The 21,798-nt window shown below is 38.6% G+C and overlaps 1 protein-coding gene across 1 annotated transcript in view; it reads left to right on the top strand.

Moving 5' to 3' along the window:
* BTBD8 (BTB domain containing 8) overlaps positions 1-16,861 on the top strand; it is a 67,903-nt gene extending 51,042 nt beyond the window's left edge. The window contains exons 12-18 of the mRNA XM_060773917.2: positions 2,329-2,458; positions 4,445-4,506; positions 6,272-6,902; positions 7,389-7,467; positions 9,831-9,967; positions 12,130-14,361; positions 15,778-16,861. Of these exons, the coding sequence (XP_060629900.2) occupies positions 2,329-2,458; positions 4,445-4,506; positions 6,272-6,902; positions 7,389-7,467; positions 9,831-9,967; positions 12,130-14,361; positions 15,778-16,247 (3,741 nt within the window). The 3' untranslated portion in view covers positions 16,248-16,861. The remainder of the gene's footprint in view (positions 1-2,328; positions 2,459-4,444; positions 4,507-6,271; positions 6,903-7,388; positions 7,468-9,830; positions 9,968-12,129; positions 14,362-15,777) is intronic.
* Positions 16,862-21,798: the final 4,937 nt, after the last annotated feature.

Genomic DNA, 21,798 nt, shown 5'->3' with positions numbered 1-21,798 from the left:
AGGGATCCTTTTTAACCCGAGGACCAGTTCATGTTCCCTCAGATTGTTGGGGGCGGGCTATAGTTTGAAAGAAACATGAACAAATTCCTATGTATATGGCACATATATTTTTTGTAGTGCAAAAAAAGAAAGAATAATACAATATTTAAAATGAAGAACAATTTTAATCAACAGAAACGTACCAATATTTCAATGGGAATTGTGGGCCTGCTTTTATCTGATGAGATAGTCAAGTTAATTAGGGTTGCTGTTGTTCTGTGCCTTCAAGTCATTGCAGACTTAGAGCGATCCTAAGTCTAAAGTTTAGGGGGGAGGGCAGGTAAATGACCTTGGAGGCCCACATCCGATCTGTAGGTCTTAATTTGGGGACCCCTGAATTGGAGTAACATGTAGGCCCTTGACATTTTTCAGTGTTTACCATCCTTGTGGCATGCAAATTGTCCCTCAGTGGCAGAGCACTCCAGTTAAGTATTGGAAGTGCCACATTAGACTTGACAACTCATGTTAGTAAGATGATGGTGATGGTGATGGTGATGGTGATATAACAACAACAACAACTTTATTTTTTATACCCCGCCACCATCTCCCTGAAGGGACTCGGGACAGCTTGTATGTGGGACAATTGTCCATAGAGACATAAAATCAAAGCAATCCATAAAATAAACCACATTAAAATAGGAGTATTATAAAATACAACAACTAAAATAAAAATACATTAAACATGGCAAAATAAAACAGATAGCATTGGAGCTCCTATTAGACCACATTCAACATAAACGAATAACCAGATTTCTACGACGGACCTGGCCAAGCTATATAAGGGCTGGGCAGAAGTAAGGCAAATAAAATAGCAAACCATAGAGCTAGGCAGTGGATGAAGTGCAAAGCAGGGTACTTCTTATGGCCCAGAGACTGGGCGTATATGGCTAGAGACAAAACATTCTCAAAAGCTAGCTGGAAAATCCAGGTTTTCAAATCCCTACAAAAGGTGGATAGAGTGGGAGGCTTGCCTAATCTCCCTGAGAAGGGTTTTCCAAAGTCGGGGCCACCACCGAGAAGGCACTCTCCTTCGTCACCATCAACCTTGCTTGTGATGGTGTTAGAAGCTAGAGGAGGGCCTTTCCGGCAGATCTTAAAGCCCGCACTGGTTCATAGGTGAAGATGCGGTTATGAAGATAGGCGGGGCCCAAACCGTTTAGGGCTTTGTAGGTCATAACCTGCACCTTGAATTGGGCTCAGAAATTTATCGGCAACCAGTGGAGCTGCTGTAATAGGGGCATCGTACACTCCCTATAATTATATGAGATTCCTATTTAGTTGGGGTGTTCAGTTTTTTCTTTTTCTTTTCACATCTTTTTCTTTTACTGCCCAGCTATTGGAGTAGAAAGTCTGAATAAGGGCATCCTGTGTGCATAGTGGAGCTCCCTGATTTAGTTTCAGAACTCGGCCATTGGGACTGAGAGAGCGCCTGAATACGGCGGCTATACCAGAAAACTGAATTTGAGATGTACAGTCAATCCAAAAACACAGTTTCATATTAAATAGACTTGGGATAAGGTTATTTTCCTTTGTTAAAATATGTCCTTGGGGTGGTATAGTCACGCTCCCTGAGGGGTCATTAACAACAGAAAATAATGAATTTGGTTTCTGTCATTATATACTGAGGGATGTATGAATGCTTTCAATATTTATGAAGACTACCTTGTGCTGGTGAAAGCTATGGTCATTAGCATCTCCCTCTCCTTTAATGAAACCACCATGTTTTTTGCAATGCTTCAGTCTTAAGGAATGAAACCTATTTTCTCAAGATGGAATTAACAATGTCCTGCCCAGTGCCCCCTGGCCAGAGTTCAGATTGTTAAATTTGGCATCACAGTCTTTTTGGGAAACCCAAATTAGACACATTATTGTTTTTCTGCTAGTGCGGTCCTCCCCCATTGTTGACTTATTCAGCAAGAGTGATGAAAATTTAATCAGATGCATTATTGGCCCCCTGAGGATTTGACCTTGTAGTGACATAGCCAAGAGTAAAAAGCTGTGAAGAGATTCGTTCGCAAAAAAAAAAAAATGGAATGAGGGGAGAGAGATGCTTGATGTTTTCTGAGCTACGGCTTCTGTGGGAGTGGTTTGGTTTCAAGCTGTGCAAAATTATGGTGCAGGACAATTGGCCTTTGCAAACCTCATCCACATCCACTCAGCAATCATAAAAATCTCAGTGATGACATCATTGATCTAGCTTAAAGAGTAAGTAGATTCAATGAGGAATAATGACTGGTTGCTATGACAATGTGGCTCTTTCCAGCTGCTGATTTCCTTACTTGAACACAGGGGTTTACGTGCAAGATCCAGGCTCTGCGTGATAAGCTCTGGATCTTCCTGGTTCAGTCATTTTATGCTGTTCGTCACACAGAGAGCTGGAAGCTGCTGGAGCCAGACGATCAACGGCGAATAGAAGCAGGTAGGCAAGCGGACGGTCGCGGTACACTTTGATAATAGCTGTTCCTATAATAAGCACGTTAATAGGATCTGGTAATTAATGAGAGCTGAAAGGATGCATTCTATGGGTCTTCTGCTGTCAAATATTATGTAAGAATTAAAATTGTGAAAATAATTTACTCGGGCAGATTCAAGCATGGAAGCCAAGAGGCTGCACATCTCCCTATTCTAAACGGTGCCGCAGATATGTAGAAACCATGTAAACAGATAGGCTGCCTTTTTTGTTTGCACTTAGAATGATTAAAATTTTGCCACGGGGTTTTTAAAGAGCACATTGCCGTTGCAGAAAGGATTCTCTCCAGAGCTGATTACTGCTTTAATGCATGTAGCAGCTGGAGGATTTTAGGTTGCATTGTACGTTGTGGTTGCTTAATGACAAATTTCATTTAAGATTAAATAAAAAGGGTTTACGGCTCTGAGACTCATTTGGTGCATGCTGCCTCTAAAAATTAAGCACAAGGATTTGTGGCTCCAACAAAAGAAATCTTGGTCTGGCCACTTTTTCCCCTTCCTTTTTGTTTCTGAATGTATGGCATGAAATCTTGCAGATGAAGTACCTGAAAAATGGCTTCAAGGCATTGCTTGAATATTTGTGCTGTGGTTATGCAGGTTTTTTTTCCTGTCAGGGAAAGAGATGCCACATACCCTGCATTCTGCCAAGCATTTGGGAAGCCGTAAATAATAGCCGATGTAATAGAAATAAGGAGGAGTTTTTTCCCCATAATCTCTAAGAGCACTAAACTAGATTGCTACGGCTGCTGTTGCTTATTAACATACACTTGCATGCTGCTTAGCTAAATGCTGGCTCAGCCATGTCCAAAACAGAATGGGTTTTGAAATGTCGAACTCTATCATCTTAAGAAATACTTCATAAGAGGGTCAGTCAATAAATGTGATACAGTAACTGATTCCACGATTGTGATGCCAGTGTCTTTCCTTTCAAAACAATAAATTTGGATTTGCAGTTTTAAGAGATCGATAGGGTCTTTGTTTTAATTGCAATATCCAGAGAAACATTGTGTGGGATTCTTTGCCTTTCTTTTAAGGAACTTATCAACTGTGTAAGCACATTATTTTAAGAAGCTCTCATTTAGAGATTGCATAGGATTCTCGCTTTTAAAAAGGTAATAGCAAATAAATAGATGGAGGAAGAATCACCCTCGATGCATTTTTCTGTCTCATGGCTTTCCTTAACAGAAGAAAGCCTCACTGAGGAACCTAGTGGAGCAAGGGTCCCTTTTGAGGGAAAGGGGGTATAATTGACTCCTGTACATCACTGATTCATGAAATATGTAAGGAACTAATGCAATTGCTCATAGAACTGATGGAGCTAAAAGCTTTATGTCGCTCTTTCAGGCAGATATATAGGGTGGCAAAGGATATTATGTATAAAGTGCATCCTTGCCTTTGCATCTGTTGTGTATGGGTTACATAAGCTGTAGCACTGCAGAAGCCTCATTACTCTGCCACATCTGGGAGCTTCATTCAAGCATGTTCTGTTTGCAAACTTTGTATGTGCTGAGTAGTGTTTTCGTCCAAGTGTGATAGGACCTGAGTGAAACCAAAATATAATTGATTTTGCTTGTATAAGGCACTTCACTTTTCAATGAAGGTTGGAAGTGCAGAGGTATCATTTTGGACAAAGCCAAACATGGATGAGGGGAAGGACCTTTACTCTGTATTAAACAAATGTTGTGTGTTCAGTTGAATGATTAGTAAACTAACTTACTTGTATGGATACTCATGAGTCCAATGTAAAGGACTCTTTAAGTTTCAAATATTTTAAGTATAACATTATCCATCCTGTTTTGGTCATCCGAATTCTTATATTTGCCTTCTTCTCAAATGTTGCTTTGACGGTTCTACAGTGAATTTCAACCTCATGCGCTGTTCTTTTCTCTAGCCCTTCTCTCTCATATTTTCTAAAGGGTGTGCTTTTCTTATACAGCTGCTTTTGACAAAGGTGATGATAGAAGACCTGCCAAAAAGCCCATTTTCACTAGTTCACAGGTAAAAAACCCACCATGTTCCTTTATAAATCAGGCATATAGCGAAACACACGGGAGAGCTGTATGTCATTATTATAACACTTCATTCAAAATGCTGTGCAGTTATGTTGTCTTGAATTTAATAGTGATTGGAGGCTAATTTCAGTCATTGATGTTGCCATATATTTTTAGCTGAGTTTATGTCCATCTATAAACTGCTTGTTATTGTAGCTTTTACTTCCGTTTCATAAAATGGGACTATTCCTTTGTGTAAAGGGGTTTGTTTAGCTGGTGTTAATGCTTAACCTACATTATGTTTGAAACTGCAGTAATTTGCATTCTGTTTCTTGCATAGATGTCTGATGTTGCATTTCATAAAAGCGTTTTACCTAGGTTGCTATGCAAAGACTATGTTACTTAATGACTGGAAGGGCAACTGACACTTTTTGTGCCCTCACCTCCACTAATGGGCCCCAGTACCATGTTTATGGCAAAGTATGTGATGCCATTTTTAATTTGATTTCTGGTTATTGAGTGGGATGAAATAAGCAAACTACTGCTTTTTTAGGTTTGTTTGAAAGTATTTTTCACATTTTTTTCCATGAAAAAAATAGACATTGTTTTTATAGGGTGCACCTTGGGGATTTGGGGATCATCTGGGAGCCCTAGGGACCACTAAAAAAAAGAATCTGATGCTGCACTTCCCACTCCAGCCTCAGAGAATAAGGCTTATTCGGAGATTAAGTTTGTCTGGGGAGATCCTACTCTCAGTCCCACCTCCTTTGCAGGCGCAGTTGGTGGGGGCAAGGGACAGGGCCTTCTCAGTGGTGGCCCCTCAGCTATGGAAGCCCCTACCCAATAAAATCAGGTCAGCCACCTTCCTCCTGACCTTCAGGAAGCAAGTAAAAACATGGCTCTGGGACCAAGCATTTGCCCGATAGTGCTGTGCAATAAGTAAAGTAGACTTGTGTGCAATAACGACCGGAACGGCTGTTGATTATGTCCTCAGATTACGTGATTTTAAAATTGAGTTTAATGTTTTATTGTTTTTAATTTTGTTTTAATGTACTATTTTCTATTGTTTGTTGAGGGCATCGAATTGCTGCCGATCGTAAGACTACTCTGAGTCCCCTTCGGAGTTGAGAAGGGCAGGATATAAATATAGTAAATAAATATGCTGAGAGTGTACTTTGTTCATAAGCACTTAATGCTTTCATTATCACTGTGAATGAGAGCTAGATAACCCATTGTCTGGAACAGTCTCATACATTCTCTGCTATAATGGCATTCCTAAGTGCAAAACCTTCATTTTCCTTGCAGGAGAAAATGTCAGCCATTCACTTAACAGGAAAAAAATATACGTATGTTATATTCACAATAACTCGGAGTAAATTACCATTTTTCTCCTGATGACCACAGTCACTGAAAATCAAATCTGCAGATTTCCCTTACACTTGGTTTTATGTCTTTTCTATTCTGTTTTTGGTTTGCCATTCTTGAGAGAAAGCTAGAAACTAGCTTTTAGTGCAGCCTGATGCATATTTATTCAGAAGTTACTTTCATTATGTCCAGTAGAGCTTTCTCCTGGGGGAATGTACTTAATGTTGTGACCTTAAGATGCTGAGACCAGAAATATATTATTTTTAAATGCCATAAAGAGTAAGAAGAATACATTTTATTCAAGTGTTGTGCTCAAGGTTAAGATTCATGCTGATATGAATGATTTCCCACAGTAAGTAATGGTAACCTTCCCACTTGTTTATGATTTATCATCTTTTCTTCTCTAGTTAAACAGATGCATTACTGATGCTTCTGGTATAAATCATACTGCTTGGAGAGCAGACGGAAAGAAAAACAGTTGGGGTGGTTCCTCCACTAATCAGGATAAAATGAAATCCGATGGATTAGGAGCATCTGGACACACATCGGCTACCAACAGGAACAGCACTAACAAGACTTTGAAACATGATGATTTAAAGGGAAAAGAGACTAAAAAAGCAGTTTGTAAGATGACAAAAGAGTCCAAAATGGGGGAGAAAATGCCTTCACCAAAAGCTAGAGCTGTGATAAAGCCAAAAACTGAAAACAATGGAAATACTAAGACGGAAGGCTTACTTACAAAACAGGATTCTGACCGGTCATTATCTACTAGTGGCCATAAAAATGGAGGAAGTGGCAAAGCCTTAAAAAACCAAGAAGGTAAAACAGCGGGGGCTAGGCCAAAAGTGCTTCCTGGAAATTCAAATATACACATTAAAGCAAAACCTTTAAAGAAGACCACTGGAAAGGAATCTCCTGTTACGGGCCCTGAAACACTAAATAAATCAAACAATTCAAGCACAGATCTTCGGATGTCAGTTGAACAACTGGATGAATCCAAAGAGGAAAAAGTTGCAGATGAAAGCAAAAAACACACAGGTAATAACTGTAGGTTTGTTTCAAGCTTACTTCAGAGATGAGACGCTGAACTCTGAACACTGCTTATAAAAAGAAAAAGGCAGTGTGAAATGGTTGTAATTGACCTAAATCTTTCACTTTTGATATTTAATTATACTATAAAGGGCAGGTTAGAGAGGTGAATATGGACAGGCACATGGGCAGAACCTTTGCACTTTGAAAAATCACTTTGCAAATATTTTAACAGCTGCAGATAAAAAGCTCATCTCTTTCCCTTCTTCCAATTTGTATATGTCATCTACAATAATCCATTTTTTAAATTCCCCTGGGCCATTAAAAAAACAGCTCTTTGTGATTTGTGGTTACTAGACTAGAAGGAAATTGAATATTCAAACATCTTTTTTAATTTCCCTTTTTCTTTTTCTAATTTAAAAATAAAGGTGTAAAATTAAAAGATAAGAAAGATTTTAGCTCTTTTGCTAATCCTGTTTTTGTTTCACTGTACAGCTTTGAAAACGAAGTCTGGTTTAAAGATGGCTAATGGAACCCCTCCTAAAAAACATGCTAATGACCTGGAGGCTAACAGGTCTGTTTGAAGTTGGACTGCTAGTATTTCTGTATTAAGGTTTTATTTCTGAATTGAAAATGAAGCCTATAATGTTTAGATGGTTAAAGCTTGCTTCTTCGTTCCATATTCTCTATCCCAGTTCATATTTAAAGTGAAAAATATCTGTAACCCCAAGATAACAAGTAATTTTTTCTATCCTCACTCCATGGTAGCTGGGAAACATCTTCTCTTTCTGAGTTGTTAAAAAATCAACAAGCATTCATATACTAGGGGCATAAAAACACATCAGATGCATCAACGGGCTGATTGAGGGCAACCAAATCAACATTTAATCCAGACAAGACAGAGGTGCTCAGGGAATAGGGATCCAGACTGTGCCAGATGAGGTTCCACTCCCCCTGAAGACACAGGTCCACAGCTTGGGGGTCCTCCTGGACATGGCATTGAACCTGGAGGTGCAGGTTTCTGTAGCGACCCGAAATGCCTATGCACAATTAAAAGTTGTGTGCCATGTGCACCCATTCCTTAAGACATCATATCTGGCTATGTTGTTACATGCCTTAGTTACATTCCATTTGGATTACTGTGTAACACACTCTATATGGGATTGCCTTTGAAGAATGTTTGGAAACTTCACGTGGTCCCAAAAGCTGCGGCCAGAACGCAGCTGGGCTGGCTACAGGGAGTGCACAACTCTCCCCCCCCCCCCCCCCCGTTACCACACCTCCACTGACTGTTTTCGGGCACAATTCGAAATGGTGGTTATGGCCTATAAAGATATATACAGCCCAGGTCTAGGATAATTGGCAGATTCTATCTCCCTGTACCAACCTGCCTGGGCCCTAAGATCTTCAGGAGAGAACATTCTCTTGGTCTCACTCCATTGCAAGCTTGGTTGGTGGAAACAAGAGAGCAGGCCTTCTTGGTGGCTGCCCCTTGAATCTGAAACTCTCTGCCTAAGAAGGCTAGAATGACACCCTCCCTGTTGTTCTTCCAATGGCAAACTAAAACCTTTTTTTATTCTAGAAAGCTTTTAAAAAGTAAGTGTTAAAGAATGAGCCAGGGGGTACTGTGGAGTGTTTATGTATTGTAATCTTTTTAAATGATTTTATGGAATTTAAACTATTTAATTATTTATTTTTAACAGTTCTATGTTTGGTGCTATTTAATGTTTACAGTGTTCCCTCGCTACTTAGCGGTTCACTTTTAGCGGACTCGCTGTTTCATGGGTTTTTGAAAATATTAATTAAAAATAAAATATTTACATCCAGTGGAGGCCAGGGAACCAGGAAGTGCGGCGGCCTGAGGCGCGGCAGGGAAGATCTGCCTCCCTGGCCTCCACAGACCCCGAAAGTGCAGCAGCCTGAGGTGTGGCGGGAAAGGCCTGTATCCCTGGCCTGCTGCTACCTGCAGGCACCCTAGGGATGAGCTGGGAGGTGGGTGAGGAAGCGCACATAAGAAAATAATATATAAAATAATGTATAAATATTAAAAATAATATGGTGTCCCTACTTTATGGATTTTCACTTATTGCGGGAGGTCCTGAAACCGAGTAAGTGAGGGAACACTGTATATATCATAGCTTTTAAATTGTAAAATGTATCATTTTAGCATTGTTAGCTGCTTGGAGTCCTTTAACAGAGGAAAGCAGAATATTACTATGGCTAATAATAATAATAAAAATAATGTATGCATCCTTCTTCTATTCCTTAAAATTCCCTTGACCTGCACAGATATAGATAGGATCACACATTTAGAAGACTGAGATGAAGTGGAGGGATTGATGGAAACTCTAGATGATGGTAGCTGGTGCATGGAACCAAAATTTGTGAACACCTAGATCGGGGTAGGCCATGTATGGCCCACCCTGATCTAGATGTTGAACTGCAACTCTAATCAGGCCCATCTAGCATAGTTAGACATGAGGAATGATGGAAACTGCAGTGCAACATCATCCAGAGTTTCGCATTTTACATCTCTGCCCTAGATATGGTTCTGTGTTATATAATTCTCTAAGCTTTATTATATATCACTTTAAACCATTTTGCATCTGTTAAAAATATGCAGGATTATGACTGTAGTGCCTAAATATGTGAGCACAAACATCAGAGAATGAGAAATGAAGTGCTTGTTAACAACATATTTTCCCGTACTGATATATTTTATGCTATGGTTTTGGGCTGGTGCTTGGAGGAAGTCTATTTTTGAACTATAACTCTCAGAACTGCAGCCACTAGTCATATTCATTGGGGGATTGTAAGAGTTTTGTCCAAAAAGATACTGTTTATGAAGCATTTTGCAGCCATGCATGAAAAACATACACAGCATGTGTCCTAGATATTGAGGCCAGCTAATAATCTAAGCACTGGTTTCTGTTTTAGCATTGTAAAGAAATGCAGTGGAAAGGGCAACAATGAACATACACCACAAGCAGTTCTGAAGAAAAAAGGAAATGAAATTGGCAATTCTTCACTTCAGCAGAAAACCAAGAATGCAGCCAGTGTTACAAAAAGCCAAGGTAAGCTCAGAATGAGGGAAATTAGTGCAGTTTGCCCTGCAGATGTAATGATGATTCTCTGCACACCATGTCTCACAAATCAGGAATTTGTCAGAGACATGGGTGTCTTAGATGACTTAAGGTTCCATGCTGTGCACACTTTCTAAGCACAAGCTCTGTTGAACTATTTAACCTAGCATTCTGTCCCTACAATAGCTAGTCACATTTGGAAAACATAATGTTAGTACTCTCTTGTTTATATACCACATCAGATGAAAGCAAAAACACACAGGTAATAGCTGGTATTCAGATACAGAGTGTTTCTAATGTTACAGCCATCACAGTCAACAACAGCAGCCCCATCTTCCATGAATTTGCCAAATCAGTGGTCATCATTACATCTGGTGGCAGTGAACTGTGTGCTTTGTGGAAAAGCCCATAAATGTATTTAGGAATGCTTAAATTTAGATTTTTGAGGTTTCATCTACATTCACCATTTAATTCAGTTCGAAGGTGAATTCAGTCTAGCCAGACAACAGACTCCCACAAAAGGAACTCTTTAATGTGCATGAGTGCTCGGTGGTTTATGCCATCAGTATCTGTGCCTCAAGCTGCTTCCAGGATTCCCTATGTAATAATCTGCACAGCAAAACCAGTTGAAAACTGCATTACATGGTCAATGTAGATGGGGCCTTTGATAGCTGTATTCTCTCAGGTAGCCATAATAAAAATGAGTGCCATATCTTGGGTAGACATTGCAAATCCATAAGAATATGTAGTTTGAGCCTTGGAAAAATCATGTTCTGAAAGATGTGTGCAAAGCAATTAAGAAATAAGTGTATTTTGTTATGAAATCTGATCATGTAAAAAGATTCCTGTCTTTTGCAGTGGACTTGCCTCTCTGCTCTTTTCTCCGATTCCTAAATGGCATGCATCCTTTTCCCTCTGTGTTGCCATTTCACTTGGCATTGCTATCCATTTCCCCAAGACATGAACATGTAGTTTCTTCATTGCCATTTCTGTGATTGGCATATAGTGAACAATACAGCTGTAGAAATAATTGATCCCTGAATCTTAGAGTTGGAAGAGACCACAGGGCTATTTATTTATTTATTTACTGTATATTATACTGCCCTTCTCAGCCCTCAGGCAACTCAGGGCGGTTTACAATGGCAATGATTCGATGCCCAAAAACACCATAAAACATTTAAAACATTAATACATAATATAAAACCATAACAAGAATATTAAAACATAGATCATTTGCGTCTCTTAATAAAAAACATTGTCCAACAACATATTCCAACACTGTAAACATAATTTGTACTTCTTAAGAAGGATATGTATTCATCCATGTTCTAGAAATTATTCTTTATTCTTTACGTAGTAATGTGGAGAATGATTTTGTAGGTTTGAAAAGAGGAGCAGGGTTAGTATAAATACTAATTTCAATTGCAATATTGTAAATGTAATCATAGCACTGCACAGATATTAATTTCTAGCATAATGAATGATGTTTTATTATTTATTTATTTATTTATTTATTTATTTTCTACATTTATATCCGCCCTTCTTACCCAGTTTCTACATTGGGACATGCCCATGCTTTGTTTGCCCCCCGGAGGACTACTGTTCTTCTTTTGACTGTTAAATGGTTATATTAGGGATACATGATTTTTGTCCCTCCAGATTCTTTTGGGCTGCAAAATCCCATTTGTTCTGGCCAACAAAGCCATAGTGCACTGGTTCTCAACCTGGAGTCCCCAGATGTTTGTGGCCTTCAACTCCCAGAAATCCTGACAGCTGGTAAACTGGCTGGGATTTCTGGGAGTTGTAGGCCAAAAACATCTGGGGACCCCAGGTTGAGAACCACTGCCAGGGTGAGTGATGATTGGGAATTGCAGTTGACTATTTGGAAGGCCAAGAGTTGTTCATTCTGGTTAACATTTGAGGGCTCAAATAAAAGAGGCATTTCATGTACTTTAATTTTGTGCTTTTTTTCTTCTACTTCAGTATAACTGTATTTTGAAGCATTTTCTTCTATGTGGTTATGTTGTTGTTTTTCTTTTTAACCCTACTTACACCAGCTTATATAAAACACTGGTTTTGATATATATATATATAGTCTTCCTCAATCATTCACTTTGCAGTATGCCATACCTTTAAAACTTTTGTTTTATCAGGTCCACAGGGAGATTTACTAAATCCGCAGAAGTCTGGCCTTTCTCCAAAACAAAATGAAGAGAAATCCATTGTGCAATCAGAGAAACAAATGTCATCAAAGAAAAGGTCAAAGCCTCCTCAAACCACTTCAGCTAAAGCTACTGCAAAAATAATAGTAACAGCCAAAAACCAAAGCCATTCCAAGAAGAATGAAATGGGGAACAATAAAGACCCAAAACAGAAAACAGTGACGGGGCAACCTGTTTTAAAGCTTCCATCTTCAAATCACAAGCAGTCCAGAAGTGAGTCACCAGTTCAGAAGAATATGCATGGAGAGCGGCAAAAAAATTCAAGCCCTAAACCTGAAAACTCTGTGTACAGCAGTAACAAATCTAGTCCAGGGAAGAAAAATAATAATGGAGTGTCTTCACTTGAAATAGATAAGAGAAACATATCTGATTCAGAAAAAATAATTCTCCTTGAAGAGCAACATTCCAAGAGAGATTTAGAACACCCTTGTATTGCAAAGATGGGAAATGAGGTTCATGAGAATGAAAAGAATGATGAATCATCCAAAAATAAAAACACTCAAAAGTCTGCTCCAATTGAATTGCACCATGTTCAGGAGACCAAGACCATTGCATGTGAAAATGTTATTCATGATTCTGTTGCTTGCCAGAATGAGGATCCTTTAGTCCAAACAATATTAGGTGACTGTAAACCAAAAGATACCTTGGAAACTGAAATGAGCATGAACTGTGTTGATAATCCATTGAATAGGGTTTCTGAAGTTGCCAATGATAGTTCTAACTCTGAACACAGTGAGGAGAAGTTTTCCAAGACCTGTGTGGTGGGATCTGAAAGTGCTGATGAGTTCTCTGATAAATCTGCCTTGACAGAATCTCAGTCTGCTACAGTAGAATCAGATGGTGCTTCAAAATCTTTCATAGGACAGGTGGCTGAAAAATGCTCTTCTAAAGACACTGATACCACCGAAACACCTGAGAGCCATGAAAACTCAGAGGCCCCATTTCCAGAACACTGGAATTTGAGTTCTGGTGGACTTGAGCAAAAAGAAAGCCCTGAATCAGACACAGGTAGTGCAACAACATCTTCAGATGATATAAAGCCAAGATCTGAAGATTATGATGCTGGAGGTTCTCAGGACGATGAGGGATCAAATGAAAGAGGCATTTCAAAATGTAGCACCATGTTGTGCCATGATTTCCTTGGCAGAAGCAGCAGTGACACAAGTACACCAGAAGAGCTAAAAATCTATGACACTAGTCTAAGAATAGAAGTAAAAATGAAAAAGGAAAGTTCTGACCTCTTCCGGGTCATTTCTACAAGTGATGATGAGGTCCCACGAAAAAGGCCGGAAACATGGTTGCACAAAGGTGAGAGAAGAGGTGTGTCCAGGGGACAAAATCCCAGTTTTGCCATGGCACCATTTCCTCAGGAAGTTGATCAAGTTTCCTCTTCAGCAGATGAAACAGAAGATGAAAAGTCTGAACATGAAAATGTTGTGGAAAATTTGCCTCCTCCAGAAGTTACTGTTCAGCAGTTTCATGGAATAGTGAATCTAGCATTTGAAGATGCAGCAGAAAATGATACAGAAAGTCAGGAATTCCCTGGTACTAAAAATTTTAAGCGATCTGTATTACTTTCAGTGGATGAATGTGAAGAACTGGGATCTGATGATGGTGGAGAGGCCCACACTCCGCTCCAATGTCCCCCAGATGCTGCAACACCTTCTGATGTATTTGATGCCGTTTCCCATGAGAATCATGGCAAGACCTTTTATTCACGATATTCTTTAGAGATTGAGGATGGATTCCTGGAATGTAAGGAGCCTAATAAGGAACAGCTAGACAAAAATGAGAGCTGTTCTTCAGATCCTTGTGGCACAGAGCAAAAGGGGAAGGATAATTTGGGCCCTTCTGCTACAGAACAGAAGTCTACAGAGAAAGCCATGTCAGTAGAACAGAGCCAAACTCCCACAATAAACAAAGAAAATCCCAAAAGTGAAGAGAAGAATGAATTTCAGTGCAATAAAGTTTCAGATGGTGACACAAAATCTCAAGGAAGACCATGCCACTTGGACCTTCATCAAAGAGATAATACTGAGTTGCACAAGAACATCTCAACAAAACCTGTAGAGCCAAGTAGGAATCACTCACTGACTCAAGAAGCTCACGTGAAAGAGAATGAACCAACGTCTACTGAATACGTTGACACTGCTTTCTCTGCAGGTAACGTACAGAAATAAAAATGTTACGTCCCTCAAGATGTTAAGTATTAGTGGAACTTTAGCTTTATAGCTGGGATTGAATCTTTAACACTAGTAAATATTAGATTTTTTAAAATCAAAACAGTCATATAGTTAAATGCTGGTGTTCGGAGAGAGAGAAAACTTACCCTGAAGAGTGAAGATTATGATATAACTCTGCCTAGTGAGCAACTGAGAGTATTTGATTTGGGCAGAACTAAACCTGGGATGCAGTTCCTGCTCTTGAGTTTACTTTTGTCCCAGTAGAACATTTTACAATATCGTATTTTAGCAGAAAGCATAGATGTATTTCTTTCTTTCTCTCCCTCTCTCTCCCTCTCTCACTCCCTCCTCCTCTCTTTCTATATATATCAAAGTGGGGTGTGCAATAAGTGCATCGATATTCTGAACTAAAAGTGCTCTGCATTGTTTACCTTAAGAGCTATATTTATTGCTGTTGCAGTTTTTTTGTTTTGTACAGAGCTGGGGAATAGTCTACCATTGGTTTCAATGGGAGCTGGCTTGCACCCCGAAACACTTTCAGAATGACTATAGCTCTAACTATGGTCAGGATGGAAACATTTTTTCATGAACAGCTCACAACCAGTTAATATATTTAAGCATAATGCTGGCTTCACCCTGTTTGGTAACTCCTTGTCTAGCTGTTCTGTGTGTCTTTGTGAAAACAGGAATTCAGCTCAATCTCTCCCAAGTACAATACAGAGTGCCTCGAACTTTTTTTCAAAATATCTGTGTACTCGAGAGTTATTATTAAGTAATTTGTGTTCAAAATAACCATACAAACTGATGACCTTTCAAGCTGTAACTCTTTTTTTGTTGTTGTTGGTTTGCTTATTCTTGCTTGCAGCTGCCCTTTGCATGTGCAATATTTTAAATATAAACCTGTGAATAAACCATTTGTTTTTTGCCCCTTTTGAATCTGACTTGGCTTAAGTTGTTGGCCTAGTGATCATGTCCTTTTTTTGGTTATGCTTTTTCTCCTCCCCTTCAGTACTGCTCCTTTCTATTTTAAGCTACATGTTTAGTGATTTATTTATTTTTTTTAGAATTACATGTGCATATTCAGTGTTGGTTTACATGACTTGTCATTTTCTGTATCAGAAATTTTTTCTAATTATGGAGGTTTATTGTCAATTGCCAGCGGTAATTGCTGCTTTACCTTTATTTATAAGCCGTACTTTGTTTCATTTATTTTTTGAAATACATAAAACAAAAACATGGCTTTTTGTGAACTTTGTACACCGTTTAACATTTTTTCCCTTTACCTCCTTTCGGGTTGTATTGTTCCTGGTGCACTGAATTAAGTATGCCATACAAAAGCCCTGCAGAGGGGGAAATGTGCAATTTTTACAATGTATAGTATTATGAATTATTTCAGGAGACATAGATGATTGTGAGAGATTGACACAAATCTGCATGTATGAGCATCGGCCTCCAAAAACCCTTTCTCCAATATACGAGATGGATGTTGGGGAAGCTTTTGAGCAGAGGATGGATTCGGAAGTGGACATTCTAGGGATGGATTTTGAAGATCAGCAGTTTGCAGAACAGGACTGGACACTTCTCAGGCAATTGTTATCTGATCAGGAATCAAATATGGACATCAAAAATTCTGTTCCTGAAGACCTTGATTTAGCACAATATCTTATCAACCAGACTCTGTTTCTGGCGCGAGACAGTTCGCAACCTCAGGGTAAAGCACAGATTGACACTTTCAGTAGATGGACCGAACTGATATCCCCACTGGATGACTCTTCGGCCAGCATCACAGTGGCAAGTTTTTCCTCTGAAGATTGTTCATCCCCACAAGGAGAATGGACAATCCTTGAACTAGAAACCCATCACTGAAGTGATTAAGTGTTTGAGACAGAGTTCCTTCCCTCTTCTTTCTCTCCCAGACATCTGCAAATATTTGATGCAATATTTCCACACCGTAATAACAAATTGCCTCAGTGTCATATTGAAATGATCCTTCCATTAAGTGTTCCATTTCAGACTTATATTTCATTGCAGGTAAACACATGTTTGAGAATTTAACTGAACTTAAAATATTTTTGAGCATGTCTTCTCCCCTCCCCTTCTAGACTTTTAGATGCCCTGTATGACAAAGTTTTGGCTTATTCTCCTTTCTTCTTTTCATCATTTGTCACTTCAATCATACATTCCTGGATGCTCAATGACTCAAAAATGTGAATGCAAACTATGTAGTGCTATCTTTTCCCTTCCATCATTCTCCATTTAGGTCTAAAAGGATAAACTGTTCACAGTGATTATGTTTAAAAAGATGTGTGCCAACAGTACTTAAATACTCGAAATGTGTGTTTGAATTTGAAGGAAAAAATTCAGTGGAATGGTTTCTGGATTTATTTATAAAGAGCAGCATGTATGGGTTTGTTTTCTCCGGGTTGATTTTGTACCTTTTTTGTTTTGAAAAATTTCAATAAATTTCTAAATTGTTTAAATCTTAAGACTGAACAGGTATTGTTGGAAGATATACATAATTGTCCCTTGCTTGGAATAAATAAATGTAGTGCTGGTTTAAAATATACAGTACCTTTTACATGATTAATGAAAAAGCTAATCCATTGCTCAAGAGTCACATTTTACACCCTCTTGCCTGTTTCACAATACTTTTTTTTATCTCATGCCTCTGCTTTTAAAGGCTTCTATTCTGATAACTAAACATATACTAAAGTAGCATACCCCCTGAACTATAGGGCATTGATAAAGAATACGAATTCATGATTTTGAATGCCACATCCTCTGTAACATAGTAGTTTTACTAGATTCGTTATGAATAAAGTGTTATTTATAATTAAATCACTTCCATACATGCAATTATGCACCATTTGTAGTTCACTGTATTTGAAAATTCTATTCTAATTCTGAAGAAGTCTTTCTGGATGTTTAGACCTAAAACGACTCCTAGCACTACAACCAATGGTAAGGCTATTGTATTATAATGTATCTAGAAACTCAAGTGTTCATACAATCATATAATCATAGAGTTGGAAGAGACCTCATGGGCCATCCAGTCCAACCACCTGCCAAGAAGCAGGAAAATCACAAAGCACCCCTGACAGATGGCCAACCAGTCTCTGCTTGAAAGCCTCCACCACACTCCACTGCTGAACAGCTCTTGCAGTCAGGCAGTTCTTCCTAATGTTCTGCAGGCTAAACATGTCCAGATCTTTAAGCCGTTCCTCATTGGGCTTGTTCTCCAGACCCGTGATTATTTTAGTCACCCTTCTCTGGACACATGCCATCTTGTCAACATCTCTCTTAAATTACAGTGTTCAGAATTGGATACAGTGTTCCAATATTCTTCATTCTTCTATAGGCTGTATTGGGACTTGAATGTTCAGTTTAGGACACAGAAAGCTTTTTTTTTCCAAATACTTTTAATCAACTTTGGACCCTTGAGCTTCTCTGCTGTTTAAGTCTCAAGCAAGTGGCAATCAGTTGGAAAAGATACAATCTTATTTTGAAGTCTGAAATGAAATGTTTTTCTGTTTTTCCATTATTCAATTCAAAATATATTTCATTATTTTTCTATGTGCTTTATTTGTTTGATTGATTGTCGGTGACTCTCCTGCTTCCTGAATTCGTTACGTTATGCTCCCAAAGATCTTAGCAATAATTTCTGGGCCAATTTGCATCTATGCACTGGCATTTCCTGTTTCCCATTTTGAGCTTTCTATCATGGGCAGTTTTTTGGTTTTTTAAAAAGATTTGTTATAAACGAATGCCTTTTTGCTTTGCTTGGTGGTTAAAGACTAGTACCTGGGATGATCATTCCACAATCCAAGTTCATAGGAAAAATGTTCCAGATCACACTTACAATACAGGTGGGACAGTGTGTCTTCCCAGCTGCCCCAAATGATGGTTTAATTACAATTGATTTAATGGATTCTTTTGGTTGGAATACTCCATTTCCAATTATACTTTTTTTTCTATTATCCTTTGTAGAGTTTACAGAGAGGAAGAAGCACAGAACAGAATGATTCCTAGAGTCATTTTTATAATTGAATGATTGCTAAAGCAGTAATTTCCAATCTTTGTTCTTCCATAAGTTTTAGATTTCAGCTGCCAGAATTACTGATTGAAACTCAAGCTGGCTGGGGCTTTGGAGTTGATGGCAAAAATACTTGGAGGAACAAAGGTTGGGAACCACTGCTCCAGAGTGTTGGAAGAACAAATTAGTTCTGCATAGCATGTACAGTAAACGGAATTATTTTGTACACATCTGCTTTTACTTAAAGTGTTAGGCAGGAACTGTATCACTAGGGGGATACTCTTCACATCAGATAGTTTTGTTGGAATTCATGATGGTATAATACTCTTCGACATGCCCTTGAAACTAGGACTAGAAGTAATAGGTTCAAATTACAGGAAAGGAGATTCCACCTGAAAATTAAGAAGAACTTCCTGACCTTATGAGCTGTTCAACAGTGGAACTCTCTGCCTCAGAGTGTGGTGGAATCTCCTTCCTTGGAAACCTTTTAAACAGAGGCTGGATGGCCATCATCCAGAATACAGGGTTAGTCAAAATGCATAGGCCAAACATACATACAATTGTATGTATGTTTGGCCTATGCATTTTGACTAACCCTGTACTTTGATTGTGCTTTCCCTGCATGGCAGGGGGGTCCATGTGGTAACTTCCAACTCTATTATTCTATTATTCTATGCTTTTGTACTCTGAATCAGGTGATTTGAAGCAGAAAGAAATGCCGAAAAGACTAAACCAGATCTTCTCAAACGGTGTTCTTCAAGGTCTGTGGTTCTCAACCTGTGGGTTCCCAGTGTTTGCCCTACAACTCTCAGAAATCCCACCCAGTTTACTAGCTGTTAGGATTTCTGGGAGTTGGAGGCCAAATCATCTGGGAACCCACAGGTTGAGAACCACTGCTCTAGGTGTTTTTGGACTTCAGCTCCCAGAAATCCCAGCCAGCTCACCAGCTGTTCGGCATTGTGGGAGCTGAAGTCTAAAATGCCTGGAAGACCAAAGGTTGGGAACCACTTCTCTACTAGAGCACATGTAAGGAATAGATGTAGATACATTTATCTGCACGTTACAATCACACCACTGGGTAATTCTATGTTTTCCTTTAAAATGTTCTGTTGTGTAACAAGCCCTTCCCCGTGTTGCAGGATAAAAGAAAACTTCGCGTCTGCTGTGCATGACATTGGGGACCCGAGACACTGTTCATATTGGACACCCAGGAATGTGGGCATATCACGGCATTTGAAGAACAGAACTGCATATGGCATCTCCTTTGCATGCCTTAATGTCTGCTGCCATTAGCTGAAATAGAAGGCATAGCACTGTAGAATTAAGACTTTGCAACCACCAGTCTGATTAATTTTTGTACATGGAACAGAGATACAGTAGAGGCTACTGTTCTGTCACCTGTGCTTGCATGTTGTAGAGGCTGCTGGCATATTGACATTGGCTACAACCACAAGTCTGGTTAGGTTTGGTGGAATGAGAGAGAAGGGGTCATCTTGTCCTTTACCTAATGCAGCAAGATGTCCTGGTCTATAAAGTCGACACTGATAGTTTCGGAAGTGATCTTGTGAAGAACACATAAGGTAACACATAAAGACAAGTACATCAATTTATGTTGCTATCAAATTTCAGTATGCTTGAAATGCACCTCTTCAGCTTGGATGAAAAACATAAACATTCCTATTTTGAGGCATCTGGCAGAATATTACAGTAAATTACACAGGCGTGCACACATTATTATTATTAAAGGAAATAATTAAATATCATTATATTTTTTATTAAAGATAAGGAAATAATTAAATACCAGGTTAGATTTGTGAAATAATTTGTCTGCAATCTGAACAAAAACAACAACACAAAACTGAACAATCAGTTCAGGTTCACAATCTATATGTAAATAAAAATGTAATGTTCGTTTGTGGGATTAACATAACTCAAAAACCACTGGGTGAATTAACACCAATTTTGGACACAATACACCTCTCAGGCCAATGAGTGACCATTACTCATAAAAATACTGGAAAACACAACAGAAGGGACTTAAAAAGCAAAAATAATAATAAAAGTACATTGATAATATAATAATAATAATAATTAGAAATCCAGCACTGCAAAACTAGGCTACTGTTCCTGAGCATGCGCAGAGGGTCATAGAAATAATAATAATAATAATAATAATAATAATAATATAGAATCTATATAAATAAAAATGTAATGTTAGTTTGTGGGATTTACATAGCTCACAAACCACTGGACAAATTGGCACAAAATTTGGACAGGCCAACGAGTGACCATCACTCAAAAACACTGAAAAACACAGCGGAAGAGACAAAAAGCAAAATGAAAACATTACAACACATGCACAAAACCACATATATATACACAAATACATATATATATACACACAAATATGCATATACACATATATACATACCCAAAACACATATACACAAACTGGGCCACAGCAACGCGTGGCAGGAGACAGCTAGTTATGAATAATGGGAAACAAAGATGCATTCTTATGTGCTGTTCAAGGGCAAGCTGAAGTTCTCAATATTTTGTCTGATAACTATGAAAACAGAAAAGACAGGAACATATAGACTAAGAAACAGTGCTACTACACAATAGTAATATAGTCCATATTAAGTATATCCATCTAGAGGCTTATTACATTAATTCATATTTTTAAAATACTTGCCTACTTTCATATACTTAAAATACTTAATTGTAAAAAATACAATTATTTTTAAAATAATTGCCTACCAGGCCACTCAGGCGATGAAACATTTTACGAATCACAGAGTGTATTTGAATGTTTGGAATTTTAAGAGCTTTTAAAAATAGAAGTATCCCTTCAAATAGATTTAAAACAATTTAAAACAAGCAGTGTCAAGCACCAAAGGCCCTGTAGAATAATCTGGGATACTCTCAGCCTGACAATCCTAAAGGACAAGACGTGTTCTGTCTGAGCTCAAGTAAAGGCACATGATACCCAACACTAACCAAGGCCCCTTCTACACCGCCATATAAAATCCAGATTATTTGCTTGGAACTTGGTTATATGGCAGTGTAATCCAGTCCAAAGCAAATAATGTGGATTATCACTTTGATGATCTGGATTATATGGCAGTGTAGAAGAGGTCCCAGTGGGTTTCTATGGCCAAGCAGAGATTCAAATCCTGGTCGTCTTCCAGAGTCCGTGGCTGAGTTTGACACGACATTAAATGCCATGGTTCAATAATATGGAATATTTACCCTTCTCTGCCAAAGATCTCTGGTATTGCAACAAATTGCTAATAATAATAATAATAATAATAATAATAATAATAACCTTTATTTATACCCCACCACCATCTCCCCGAAGGGGACTCGGGGCGGCTAACATGA

The sequence above is a fragment of the Anolis sagrei genome, chromosome 4 (genome assembly GCF_037176765.1).
Source record: "Anolis sagrei isolate rAnoSag1 chromosome 4, rAnoSag1.mat, whole genome shotgun sequence".
In the NCBI taxonomy this organism is placed as follows: domain Eukaryota; kingdom Metazoa; phylum Chordata; class Lepidosauria; order Squamata; family Dactyloidae; genus Anolis; species Anolis sagrei.
This window is presented reverse-complemented; position numbering and strand designations above follow the sequence as displayed.